General features: G+C 49.0%; 1 protein-coding gene across 1 annotated transcript; it reads right to left on the reverse strand.

The window, feature by feature from the left end:
• Window positions 1–5811: 5811 nt before the first annotated feature.
• TMEM52 (transmembrane protein 52) lies at window positions 5812–11667 on the reverse strand. Its single transcript, XM_036396450.2, has 4 exons — window positions 11575–11667; window positions 10769–10813; window positions 9394–9563; window positions 5812–8974 (listed from the first exon to the last, which is right to left on the reverse strand). The coding sequence occupies exons 2-4, from the start codon at window positions 10798–10800 to the stop codon at window positions 8664–8666; spliced, it is 513 nt and encodes a 170-aa protein (XP_036252343.1). The 5' UTR covers window positions 10801–10813; window positions 11575–11667; the 3' UTR covers window positions 5812–8663.
• Window positions 11668–13742: the final 2075 nt, after the last annotated feature.

Below are 13742 nucleotides of genomic sequence, written 5' to 3' on the forward strand. Positions count from 1 at the left end.
ACAAATAATTTAGTTTATAAGGGGTTCAGAAAGAACACCTTGGAGAAAAAACAAACCATGAAAAACAGTTCAGATCAGTACCACCTTCCAGTATTAGAAATATAATACCCAAATGTACTTCTTACTATTTAAAACATGTTTAGAGTTCCATTTATTTTTATGATCAGATGAGTCAATCTCCATTTTTTCTTCTCCCTATAGTTCCATATTGGGGTTTAAATCCTTGTAACAAATGCAATACGAATAAAGATGAATGACATTTTCAGTACTTTTAATAAAACCTCTTTCCACTGCCAAAATTAATGTTGGAGTCAAAGCTAAAAGCGCTCTGTGGTTTCCTGATGTGCACCAGTCAGCAGAAATGCACCCGAGCCAGCGTCCCCCCTTTGCCACTGGAACTGATGCTGCTCCTGTTTATTATTTATTATTTATTATTTATTATTTATTATTTATTATTTATTATTTATTATTTATTATTTATTATTTATTATTTATTATTAATCTCTCTCTCTGAGCATCTGATGGGACTGAAACCCAAGGACTCTTTTCTGTTTGCTTGGATGGAATAGCAGGTGAGTCTTGGGATTAACCCCTTCCTGCCCAGTGCCCAGTGCCCAGTGCCCAGTGCCCAGTGCCACAGCACTGAGGAGACTCCTGTCTGTGCTGGCACTGAGGTGACTGTCCTGTCTCTGATGGCACTGGGGTGACTGTCCTGTCTCTGATGGCACTGGGGTGACTGTCCTGTGTGTGATGGCACTGAGGTGACTGTCCTGTGTCTGATGGCACTGAGGTGACTGTCCTGTGTCTCTGATGGCACTGGGGTGACTGTCCTGTGTGTGATGGCACTGAGGTGACTGTCCTGTGTGTGATGGCACTGAGGTGACTGTCCTGTCTCTGATGGCACTGAGGTGACTGTCCTGTCTGTGCTGGCACTGAGTGACTGTCCTGTGTCTCTGATGGCACTGAGTGACTGTCCTGTGTCTCTGATGGCACTGGGGTGACTGTCCTGTGTCTCTGATGGCACTGGGGTGACTGTCCTGTCTGTGCTGGCACTGAGTGACTGTCCTGTGTCTCTGATGGCTTTGTGTGCGGGTACCAAACCCAGCTCAGCAGCTGAGGACATTTGGGGTTCAGTGTTGTCCCCCAGAGCCACTGGGCTGTGCTGCCTCCCCTGACCCCTGGAGCTGCAGGTGTTGCCCTCAAACTCCAGCTCTGCTCTGCGGGGAGTTTGCACTGGCCAGGCCTGGGCGAGTTCCGCGCTGTTCTGCATCTGAGGAGGTGGAGGAAGGAAATCTGGAGAGGAAGCTGAACTTCCTGTGCCAGAGGTTTTCTGCTGGAGCCTTCCCTGAATTCGAGAATATGCAGCCACAGCTTTAGGTGTGAATCTCTAGAACTCAGACATGCAGATTTGAAGAAAGCCCTTTCTACATCCACACCTGTGCTTTGGGGCTCATGTCATAAAGAACAATCTGACTGAGTTTTGGGCCTAGCAGTTGCCTCTTCCATCCCCCACCCCATCTCCAGATGGATGAGAAACTCCTTTTATTTTAGTTTCATTTCTCTGAATGCTTTTTCAGACTCGGAGGAGCCAGTTTGGGTATCAGGATTAACCACAGGTCCATGGGTAAGTGACTGCACAGAGTTACAAAGGGAAGAGGCACCAAGGAGCCAAAAGGAGCAGGGGACAGGAAGAAGGGCGGTGTGTCACAGCCATCAGTTGATTAGACACGTGTACACACTTGCACTTTCATGATTTATAGCTGTAAATGGATGAAGAAGTGACCAAAGTAATTCCACAGATGCTCTAATTATCCTGATTTTGTTGTGCTGTCTAATTACATTAATGTGTGTTACCTGGTATCTTGAACATTGATTAAATCTTGGAGATTTTGGGGTGTAGGTTTTGTACCTAGAATAGTGGGATATGTTGGGAAATGAAGAGGTAGGAATCAGTGAGAAACTTTGAATTTTCATTACAATTATTCTGGCACAGCACTGAGCAGTGGGTTTGCAGCATCTCTAGCTACAGTTCCCTTAAGATTTTTCATCAATAATAATTTTGATTAAAACCTGGGGGAGCAAGGCCAAGCTCTGATGAAACATGGTTTTGTTGTTGGTGGCAATGTGATAAACTAGAGAAAGGGAGGGAAATCTCTCTTCCTTCTCTGGCCTGGAAAAGCATTATTCCTTGTGTTCCTTTTTTAAATCCAGGCAATTTCCTGTGCTTCTGAAGCGTGGTCTCCCAAAGGAGGGGGATTTCTGTGGCACCTCCCACCCCAAAGCAGGAGGAAGGTTGCGTTCATTTCCCTGTTCCAGCAGCTCACCCACCTGTGATTAAACACTTGGTGCAGAGCAGAGAGGGGAGATTCACCTTGCTCTGGGTTCACCTTGGCTCTGCCTTCCCGTGGGGCCGCGCTGGGGTGGCCATGAGGTGTCACAGCTGTGGTGTCACAGCCTGGCTGTGGGAGGTGATGCCATGGCAGGGACAGCACCCACGGGGGACTTCACGCTCTGCTTTCTGCAGCTCCTCAGTGCACAGGCAGGAGAAATCCCTTAAACAGCACCCTGGGATCCAGGGGAAATTCCTGGGTGATTTGGACAAGCTGGAGAAAAGATGGAGTTAAATATTTGGATGATGAAGGCATCGAAGCTGACGTGTGAGGGGAGGATGAGCAAGCTGGGAGTCTTTGGCCTCAGGATGAGGTGATGCAGGAGGGATCTGTAAATGTGTATAAACACCTGGGGAGAGGATGGAGAACACAGAGGCAGAATTTTCTCACTTGGCACCCGCTTGCACGGTAAGAAGCAATAGGAACAATCCCAAATACAGGAAATTCCACTCCAACAAGACAAAATTTCCTATTTTCACTGTAAGAGGGGTCGGACAGTGGAACAGGCTGCCCAGAGGGGCAGTGAGTTCTGCGTCCTTGGAGAATTCAGAGCCACAGTGGGCAGGGCCCAGGGAGCAGCAGGGCTGGCCCAGGGGATGTCCAAAGGTCCCTTCCACCCTCTGGATCCTAGAATTGTTTACCCAGGGAAAACAGAGGCAGGGACATTGAGACCTATTGAGATGCCCAGGATATCTGTGGTGGAGCTGGAGTCTGTCCCACTCCAGGCTGTTTCTTGATTGAGAGATAACCCTGCTCATTATCACCGATTTTTTTCCTCATTATTACAGTGCAAAATAACCAAATATACTCTTTTTTATTTCCCAGATGGCCCAAGCCATTTCAATTTCCGTGTTTTACAGCAGGTACCGTGGGCCTTTTATCAAGAGGAGAAAGTCTATATGCGAAATAAGTAAGGAATAAAAACACGCCACGTTTTTTTCCTCCAAACAACCGCAGTAAATGGAATCGCTGCTCTGTGCCTTGGCCTTGCAGCCTGCCCAGCCGACCTTCAGCGGGGCCACTCCGGCTCACTTCCCCCATCTGCTGGGAGCCGGCAGCGCAGCCAAGGGCGGGGGAGACCTCTCCAGACACCCCCGAGTGCTTTGTGTTATTTTTATGTTATTTTTGTGTTATTTTTGTGTTATTTTTGTGTTATTTTTATGGCCGTCTGCTTTGCGGGCCACTCGCAGCTCCATTGCCTCCGGGTGCCCTTTCGTGCGGGGCAGAGCAGCTTCTCCCCCCAGCGCAGCGCCCGGCCTGGCACAGCTGCCGGGGAGGATTTTGGGCATAGAAACCTTTCCGGCCCCGAGGCGCTGAGCAAACCTTGCCCATCTCCCCCCTCATTGGGAATGCTGGGATGAGGCACCTCAAGCCCAGGGGCTGTTTCTAAACCTCACCCTTTGCCCCAGTTTCTTCTCCAGATTCGCCCCTTAAGAGGGGGAGGGAGTGGGATTTGAGGATTTTTCCTGCTCTTCATGTCCCACACAAAGTTCATCATGCTCTGACTGTACCTGTATTTCACTGTGACAGCACAGCCCACGCTCAGCGTATTCATCCTCCAAATTCTGTGCAAGAAAAGGCAGAGCTGAGTCCCTGTTCTACAGACCAGTGTCAGGGGGAAGTCTGTGGCAGAAAAGTCACCAAAGAGGGTTCCCAGGTCAGTGCTTGGACCTTGGGACTGCACTTCCTCACTTGTTGGAGGAAGTAGTTATGCCATAAACTCCTAGCATGGAGAGAAAAAACACAATGCACAAATAAGAGCTCAACATCGGGCTCTTCTCTCTTGTTTCGTTTTTGAGCTACTTGGGAAAGCAGGGGGGAAAAAAGAGTAAAAATTAAGCACTTTAATACAGATTCAGGTTTGCAGATTCATTTCTAGGTTTGAAATAGAAATTGATTTTCTCCTTTCTCTGCGTGCCCAAGGTGAGCGTTGTTATTTTTAAAAAAATTGAAATATATGTGAAAGTCTGCATTCTTTTCTACAGGCCCCTTTTTCCTTCCAGTAAGATAAAAAGAGCAGCTCTGGCATTTTATATTCTAAATTTTGACTGACCAGAACAAACTATTTTCCCAGCAATGTGGGTTTGCACCTAAACCTTTTTTGTGCATTGAGTTTGACCTTAGGATGTAGAATTTCATAAAACATTTATTGTCTTCTCCAGTTTTTAGAGCACAATTCCCCTGTGATACTTTTGTTTTCATCATCTGCTCTGAGAAGGATTCCAAGGCTTCTCTCACAGTTTGTATTTTAATTGTGGGTGAAGGAAAGAACCTCTGCTACTTGCAGCAAATTAGGCAGTGTCTCCCTAAGCAAAAGGAGTTCTAACAGGTAAAGAGGATCAGGATCAGAACCAGGAGACAGCCAAGAGTGACCATGAGGAGTGGTTGTGGCAGAGATATTTTGTTCCATCAATGAGCAGGTTTTGCAGTGTCCCACTCATCCATCCTGGCAGTGATCCTTTTGTCTCAGTGATCCTCTTCCCTCAGTGATCCTTTCCCCTCAGTGATCCTTTCCCCTCAGTGATCCCCTTCTCTCAGTGATCCTCTTCTCTCAGTGATCCCCTTCCCTCAGTGATCCCCTTCCCTCAGTGATCCTCTTCCCTCAGTGATCCTCTTCCCTCAGTGATCCTTTCCTCTCAGTGATCCCCTTCTCTCAGTGATCCTCTTCTCTCAGTGATCCCCTTCCCTCAGTGATCCTTTCCCCTCAGTGATCCTCTTCCCTCAGTGATCCTTTCCCCTCAGTGATCCTCTTCCCTCAGTCATCCTCTTCCCTCAGTCATCCCCTTCCCTCAGTGATCCTTTCCCCTCAGTGATCCTTTCCCCTCAGTGATCCTTTCCCCTCAGTGATCCCCTTCCCCTCAGTGATCCCCTTCCCCTCAGTGATCCTTTTCCCTCAGTGATCCTTTCCCCTCAAAAAACTGCAGCTGATAAAGACAAAACGAGGTAGAAAACAAAGCAACAAAACCTGAGCTGTTTGAGGCAGACAAAGGCAACTGCAGGGCAAACAAAGAAATGGTTTTTCCTCTATCCAGCCCCCACTGATGGCTCAGTCTGGATGCTGCAGGTTTACCACTAAATACTCTCCAAAGATTCTAATGCATCAATTATCAAAGCCAGTCTAGAGCTACCACTTTACTGATATTGTTAACGAGCTTGGCTATAAAGGGATTTGCAGCCTGAGTTTCATGACAGAGCCAAGGTATAATTTGCTCTGGGCTATAAAGCCCATGAATTATTGAGAAAATTTACTTCCATGGCTGCATTTTCTTTCTGAGCACAAGTGCTCGTGCTGAGTGCATTGTGAGAGCAGGGGCAGTGATGGAGGCTCCAGCCTCAGCAGTCCCTCTCCCCAGCACAGGCTCTTCACACAGCCAGCAAAGAACAGCAGAAAACAACTGACAAAATGATCATTCTGAACAAATGAGAGAAGAAAAATTGCATGCTGAACAGTGCCAAGCTGAAATCACAATTAAAAATGCACTTTGGTAATTACAGAGAGGGGCTTTTCCCTTAGAGATGTCACAAAGCTTGTGTGGATATAATCAGACTCGAATAGATCCAGTGATGGTGACAAATCAGAATTCTGAGATCCTGCATCAGGCCAAGCCTTTCCCCTGCTGTGGGACCAACCTCCCCCCTTTTTAGGTGTTCTTTTTAGGATTGGTTTCTTCTGGAAGTGAAGCCTTGGAATCACAAATTCCCAATCCATGTCCTCCTTCCCCTCCTTCCACTCTGCACACCCAACCAATAACTTCTGAATCCACTGACAAATTTCAAGCAAAGTGATAGAGAATTGTAGCTTTCAAAAATGTGAAGTTCTACCTGTTCTGTGAAACAGAAGCTGTAGTGAGAGAACATCACAGATGGTGACCAGAGATGAGGGATCTCTCCAACCTTCCATTGCAGGGGGACTCCAGCATGGAGAAGGCCAGTCTCAAGAAAGACCTCAATAATTTCCTACCTATGAAGGTTACCCAGCAAACTGAGCTGCTTTTGTGTGCAGAGGGAAGTCTGTGTTCCTGAGGGCTGACTGGGGCATAGCTGCTGTTAACAATTTCTGAATTAATGAGCTACATTACACGGCAACAGCCTGGGCAAAACACAAGATTTTCCCACCAGATTATGCCCTTATTCCTAGGAACCCACAGGCATTTGGGGTTTTCCTGGGGTTTTGCATCTCCTGTGACCAACAGAACGGAGCTGGCAGTCCCGTGGCACCAGGGCAGGGCAGGGATTTGGAGCCTGGCGGTTCCCCTGCTCCATCCAGCCCCGATCCCGTCCCCTGCAGGCACAGGAGCAGGCAGGCACTGCCCTCTTGTGTCAGTCACCGTTCTCTCACTCGCCCGGTTTTGCATTCCCGGCGCTCAGCCATTTCCCTCCAGCACTGATTCCTTCTTCGGAGGGGCAGAGGCTTCGTTCTGAGTCCGATGGAAAAGTTTCAATAAATAGAAACACATCAGCTGCGTTTATGGCTTGGAGACATCCAGAGCTGGGCATATGTTGCCCTTCCAGGCAGACACTTCCAAACAGTTACCCTGGCTTCTGCCCAGCCTCCATCTTGACACAGATAAGGAAAGCAGAGGAAAGAATAAAACAGCAGAAATATAATGAAGGATGACAGAGAGGAGACACAAGAGAAGCAGATTTGTTGCACCAGTCAGCCCTCATAGTAAGTTACAAGCAAGTTAAATATAGAACTGACCCTTCCCTGGGGAGCCAGACTCATGGACAGCTCACACATGACTCTGCAGCAGCATCTCGGGCCCGTGGCTGGCAGAGATCCTCATCTTTAAATCATTAGTGCTCATTTCCAGGGCCGTGCTTGCAGTAATGGTTGTCAGAGAACAACAGTCTTGTAAAAGCTGTGCAGGCTTTTGTGCCCAGCACTTCTACTGCCTGTTAATGACAGACACCTAAATTTATGCTACATTCAGTAACAGCAGCGAGTGCTCAGGCTTTGCTTGCTGCTCTTACCCAGAGCAATGAGCCACCCTGGCAATTGCTCATGTTCCTAAAGCAGCCAGATTAGCACCTTGCTGAAGTGGATTCAAAGAAAATCACTGCTCAGGAGTGGACAAAATTTGGACCATTTGGAATATGGCAGAGCAAGGGAAAAAGCTGGCATTAAAACCCTGCCTCTGGAGCCCATATTTTTGTCTGGGCTGCTACTGCTGTAATCAGCTCCAAGCTCCCAGTTCTAAAATGATGCCCAGCAGTTATCCCTCTATCAGTACTTCACAAAGAACCATCCCTAAGAGCATTTTCTTTGAACTTTTGCCCAGCCTGTCCTGTGGGATTTGTATCTCTGACTTACTCTGGAAGGCTCAGCACAGGCATGTTTTGTGTCACCTGCTCATTCCTGAGCTTGTCCATGTGCTGAACTGGTAAAAGCTGCCAGGAACCTGGGATTTCTCTTTCCTGTGCTGCCTGAGACTCTGACACCTGAGCAGATAACAAAATATAAATGTACCTTTGAAACATTTGATGACTATTTGAAACACATCAATAATACTGAACCATGTGTGCAGGTGTCTCTTTGGAATTAATGTGGAAAAATTAAATAGCAAAGGGAACCACCCACAAGGCAACACATCTTGAGAATAGAAATGGAAAGATTTATAGAACCTCAAAACCAATCCCTTGGGGTCCCATGACCAGCAGCAGCACAGAAGTGTCTGTGTCTCATGTGCCTCATTCCCTTTGTGCAGCTGTGAACCAACACAAAGCTTTTCCCTCCATGTTCTCCTGTCCTGGCATCTTCCTGCTCCTGGAGGAACATGGGCAGCACTTTGTCCTCAGCAGCTTCCTGGGCACTTGGTGTTCTCAAAGGAAGAGAAACCACAGAGGCTGTTCAGTGTCACTTGCTGGGATTCCCCCTTCCACTCCAGCTTGGGAAACTTCTGTTCTAGTACAGCAGCTTCCTGTCTCTGCTGTTCTGAGTGGGTATTCCCAAGCTGGCAAAACTCTCCTAACCTTTTTTATTGCTGGACACAAGGAACAATTTTTTTATCAGAAGATGAACAAGCATTCATGTCCCACTTTTACAGGCATTTTTAAACTGATGCCCTTTTACCTCATTTCATATCCTTGAAGAAGCTTTACCAGGGGATTACAGCAGTCACAGAAAACATTTCTTCTGACAGATCATTACAAGGGCATGAGAAGAAATATCTTTCCATCATAACCTACTTAGAAACCCAAACTCTTCATGTCTTCTTTACCTCTTACAGTCCTTCCCTTACTTTTCTCAGTTCAGTTCCCATCTGAACTGAGTCACACCTGTGGCTGTTCTTTTGTGGCATCTTCTGAACCTTCTGAATTTGCCTGTGTTGCTGGATCTCTGCTGATTGTGTCAGGTGGGGACTGGCTGGGATTCAGCCCACGTGGTGTCACCTGTTCAGGGATGTCATCAAGTTTCTGGTTTGTCCGTGCCACTTGCTTTCCCATTTGAACAGCTTCATCATAGGAAGGTGGCAGGTCCATGGCATAGAGGCTGTAGGCTGGAGGGGACACAGTGTTCTTATCCATATCCACAAATACCAAGGGAATCTGGACACTTGGAGGGTACTGCCATGAGCTGTATGCTGGGAAGAAAAAGAATTAAAAATAAAAATTAAACACCTGCATGGGACACTGATATATAACGGGCTAATTCTGCTTTTTACCAGGAAATTACAGACTTTTGTGTATTCAGAATGAATGCACTGTATACTGAAGCTGTCCATAGGGTCACTCCTGGTCTTCAGTGTCACCCTGATCCCCCCTTCACCTCTTGTGCCCACCCTGTGGGGCTGGGAGTTGTTCTGGGAGCTCACTGGGAATTGCTGTTCCTGCAGGGCTGGACACAGCTCCAGGCACAGGCTGAGGAGCTCAGGGTGAGGAGCTCAGGGTGAGGAGCTCAGGGTGAGGGGCTGAGGAGCTCGGGCTGAGGAGCTGAGGAGCTCAGGGTGAGGAGCTCAGGGTGAGGAGCTGAGGAGCTCAGGGTGACTGCCAGGATACTCACAGGTCACTGTGCTGTGGGCAGTGCTGTCACTGTCAATGCCAATCACTGTCAGGTCACAGGGGTGCCGAGGGAAGGGCTCCACTGGGAGCCTTTTCTTCCTGCAGCAGAACTTGACACAGCTCACTGAGACCCCACAGAGCAGGAGCAGGAACACCAGCAGCAAGATCAGCCTGAAAGAGGGAGGGGGAACAGCTCCATTGCACTGCTTGTGTTTTACTGCTTCTGAACCACAATATCATTTCACCCCAAATGGTCAGAGAGCAGGCCAAGCCTCCTTGCTTTACTTGTGAATGGGGCTGGATCCTGGGTTAGAAAGTTGGATTACAAACACTCAGTCATGAGTTGAAGAATTACTGCCCAGCAGTACAGCCCCTTCTGGCTCACAGGTGCTGAAACATTTCACTATTTTGGGTTATTTTCAACTTCTGTGCAGGGAGAAGGGCTCTGCTTTCCACAGCAAGAGAGGGTTTGTACTTGGAGGGAAGTACAAACACAAACTTTCACAAGTCTAGGGCCTCTCTTTATAAACCAGCATGGAAATTATATTAAATTATATTTATGCCTTGAAAACACAATTCTATCTCTAGCTATTGCTTAAGGAAGTTTATCATTTAACAATTTACAATGTACTTAGACTGATATACCTGTGTTTCAGGTTCTCCTCTCCACTAAAACTCCACCTTCCCACCTCTCAGATTCTCAATCCAACTCCCTCTTTTCCTGGAGGCTTTTAGAAGCCTTCTCAATCTATTTTTGGTAACTGTGTCTTTTTAAACAGCTCTGTGTATCAACCAAAACTGCTTCAGGCTGAAGGAGGTGAAGTAATCAACTCCCTCTGTGTGCTCAAAGCCAATGCATGGACAGAATGCCAACCATGGAAACAATGTCAGGGCACCTACACCAGGTGCGAGGAAGGAGTTGAATCCTGTTGGGAATCCCCCCTCTGGTCCCAGTTTGCCCCTCCCAGCAGGCTGTGCTCAGCTCTGTGCCCAGCAGAGGGGACAGTCCCTGTCCCTTGTCCCTGTCCCATAGAAGGGAGTGAGCCCTGGATGGGGCAGGGCCAGGGCCCAGCAAATCCCTGCTGAGGCTGCCCTGTGGGAAGAGCCAATGGCCAGCAAGGCTCTGGCTGTTTAGGAAGAACAAACAAACCCTGGAGTTCAGAGCACTCAGAAGGGAAAGATGACACAGCCCTCAGTGAATGCTGGTCCCCACCTGACACCCAATCTCCCCTGGCCTCATCCAGTCCACTCCTCTGGAAATAGAGAAACCCTTCCCTGATCCTGCCTGGGAGAAGCCTTTGCACTGCCCTGCTCCAAGTGCTGCTCGTAAAAACCTCCAAATGGTTCTGGGTTAGGAAGATTAAAAGCCAACTTACCAGACATACCACAGACTTGTCCAATCAGACATGTTCTGAGGGCATCTGTGAAGGAAGGCAGATGATTCACTGATTTAAACAGTGCATGTATGACAGGGAATGCACTTCCCTGGGGTGGAAAAGGGAAAGCATTCAGTGAGAGTATGGAGCAAAACCACCTTAGATTGTTCTTCGTGGTTGTACCATTACTCCAGATGAGGACATGCAAACAATCCCACTGTAAAAGTTGCTTCTGAATCAATAAATCTTTTTCTTGAGTGGTGCTTTACTCTTGCTTGGGAGAGAGAATGACTTGTGCAGGATTCCCAAAAAGCCAAATCAGTGTTATTTAAAGGTAACTGAGATTAGGTGCCTCATACCAGGGGCCTGTCTGAAACGCTGGTCTGGGCAAGTGCCTGTGTCCCCCAGATATTTTAAAGTTACTTTTTCCATAGCTGCAGTGCAGCCAGAAATTGCTTTTTTCAGCTCTGGTGCAGCACAAAGGAGGAGAACAGCTCCTGTGCCATTTCAGCAGGGTTGTGTGTGCTGAACCTCCTGCAATGGATTTCCTGTGACAGAACGGTGGCTCTGACCACAGCACAGCCTCTGCAAACTGCAAACCAGTGACACCTGGGAGTCGTCTTGGGAGAGAACCGTTCACCTCAGTCCACAGAGCAAGGGCAGCCAAGTGAATTTAAAAGTCGCTGACTGTCTTAGAGATCAAAAAAGAAGCTGTAAGGGATGGCCACGAGCAAGTCACCGTTCTGGTGTGGGAATGTCACTTGGTCACGGTGGGAAAGGTTCGGGAACAGGCAGCGGTTACTCACCGGGCAGAGCTGTCACGCTTGTTCCCAGAGCAGAGCGATGCCCGGGGAAGGCAGAGCCCGCGGTGGAGCAGCAGGTGCCGGAGGAGAAGGGCCCGTCCCTGCTGCCTGTGCCGGAGGAGAAGGGCCCGTCCCTGCTGCCTGTGCCGGAGGAGAAGGGCCCGTCCCTGCTGCCTGTGCCGGAGGCTCCCGAGGCGGGCGAGCGTCCGTGAGCCCCGGGAGCCGCTTCAAGGACACGCGGCCGGCGCTGAAAGGGGACACCGAGCCCTGGGGCCGGCCCGTGCTGGGCAGCGCAATAAATAAACCGGCATCAGCCCGGGGGGCAGAGCCGGGCGGGCAGGGCTGGGCAGCCCCGGGCAGCCCCGGGCAGCACCGCCCCGCCCGCGGGAGGGGTCGGGGCCGGGGCCGGGCGGGGCAGAGCGGCCCGGATACCCCGGAGTGCCCCTGGCCCTGGCCCTGTCCATGTCCCTGCCCCTATTCCTGCCCCTGGCCCCCCCTACTTTGCCCCTGTCCATGTCCCTGCCCCTATTCCTGCCCCTGTCCCGGTCCCTGTCCCTGCCCAGCCCGGGATGGCAGGGAGGGGGTACAGGGGACAGAGCTCCGCTTGCAGAGCTTTCCCCGGAGCACTTCAGGGCTGCACCAGATGCTCTCACCAGACCAGAACCCATCAGGTGTGCGGCCCCTGGACACACCCTGAGCCTCTGCTGCGTCAGAGGGACTTGAAGGAGAAATAAAAGAATGAGAAACCTGGTATGAAATATATGAGTCAGAAACAAATGTTTAGAAGAGCAGATAATTTCCCCTTCTAAAACCAGCCTTGTTAAAGCAGATGAAACACGACTGAAAAGGTACTGACGGCCCTTCAGGATTGCTGTGCTCCAGGCTATTTAACTGTGTCCCACGTTTCAAATGTAGAAATTCCTTATCTCCACCCATGAGCCTTTGTTGAGTTCTCCTCCCTGTCCAGCTGAGGAGGGCAGCAATGGAGTGGCTTTGGTGGCACCTGGGGTCCTGTCAGGGCCAGCCCAGCACAATCCATGGGGAGCCCAATGGACACAATGCCTGGGAAGCACCAGGTGATGTTCCCTACTTTGGATTCCTAGAACTGAAGGCCAGTGGTTCCAGGCTCAGCAATGGCATGTGACAAAGTGACTGCAGTGTTTTCCTCCAGCACTGCTCAGGGTCATGGGGCCATTGCTCATTTAGGGAAACCTGCGCTCATGCGTGTGAAGAAATAGCTGAAGTCACTTCTGGAGAAGCAGGACATGAATTAATAAATGTGTGTGACACCAGTGCTTGCTCTCTCACTCTGCTTTACAAATGAGCTGGGTTTGCCCTGAAGGATTATTAAGATCATACGTGGGGGTGTGAATTGCTCATTAAACCAGAACTGCATCAGTGCCATGAAGTTCATGTTCGCTTTTAGATCCAAATCTGAAAGCACGAGTTTGTATCCAGGGACCCAAGAATGGTCACAGTTGCAAAACTCAGTTTGAAAGCAGAATGGTCACAAGTGCAGTTAGAAGAGCAGAAAATGTCAACTTCCAGATAATGCAGAAATACTTCTGAGGTTACATTTTCCATTTGTCCTCACAACAACAGCTCCATTCCTATTGGAGTCTTGTGATAGGGGAACAGAAACACCAGGATCCATGTCTAGAGTCCCCTGGCAGTTTTAATGCCCAGTGTGGATAACCCACTCTGGAAGCACAGGATTGAACAGGGTTGGTGCCTTTCCAAGAGCTGAACTTGCAGGAGCTGTGCTGAGCTTCTGCTGGGCACTGGGAGGTGGCACTGATCCATGCCAGGAGAACACACCAGCACTCTCTGCGTGCTTAGGGAGTTCCCTACAGACCCACTCACTACTCCTGGATCAGCTCCATGTGTCCGAGTTACCAGGGAATTGTTTCCATCTTCAGCTGTCCCAGTCAATTTTCTGTTCATTGGAAAAATATCAAGAAGCTGTTACACATAACACACATTGTACATGAGAATTGTGTGGGCAGGAGGAGCATCCTCACAGAATTCCCACATTTTCAGTAAGCTGAAGGTGTGCATCTCTGACCATTGCAGGTTTGCATCATGACGATTCTTACTGTGGTAGCTGTCAATGGAATGGCAGTGAAACATCCAGGGTTACATTCTGCAGACACAGGAACTGCTTTTGCTTT

The sequence above is a fragment of the Molothrus ater genome, chromosome 23, assembly GCF_012460135.2.
Source record: "Molothrus ater isolate BHLD 08-10-18 breed brown headed cowbird chromosome 23, BPBGC_Mater_1.1, whole genome shotgun sequence".
NCBI classification, from domain to species: Eukaryota; Metazoa; Chordata; class Aves; order Passeriformes; family Icteridae; genus Molothrus; species Molothrus ater.

What these genes read in the sequence shown, in the direction of transcription:
- TMEM52 (XM_036396450.2), bottom strand. Translation starts at nt 10,800, where the DNA reads ATGTCTGATTGGACAAGTCTGTGGTATGTCTG. An exon ending in ACAAGTCTGTGGTATGTCTG is followed by an intron (nt 9,564 to 10,768) that starts GTAAGTTGGCTT and finishes TCCCTCTTTCAG; the next exon opens with GCTGATCTTGCTGCTGGTGT. An exon ending in TGCCCACAGCACAGTGACCT is followed by an intron (nt 8,975 to 9,393) that starts GTGAGTATCCTG and finishes TTTTCTTCCCAG; the next exon opens with CATACAGCTCATGGCAGTAC.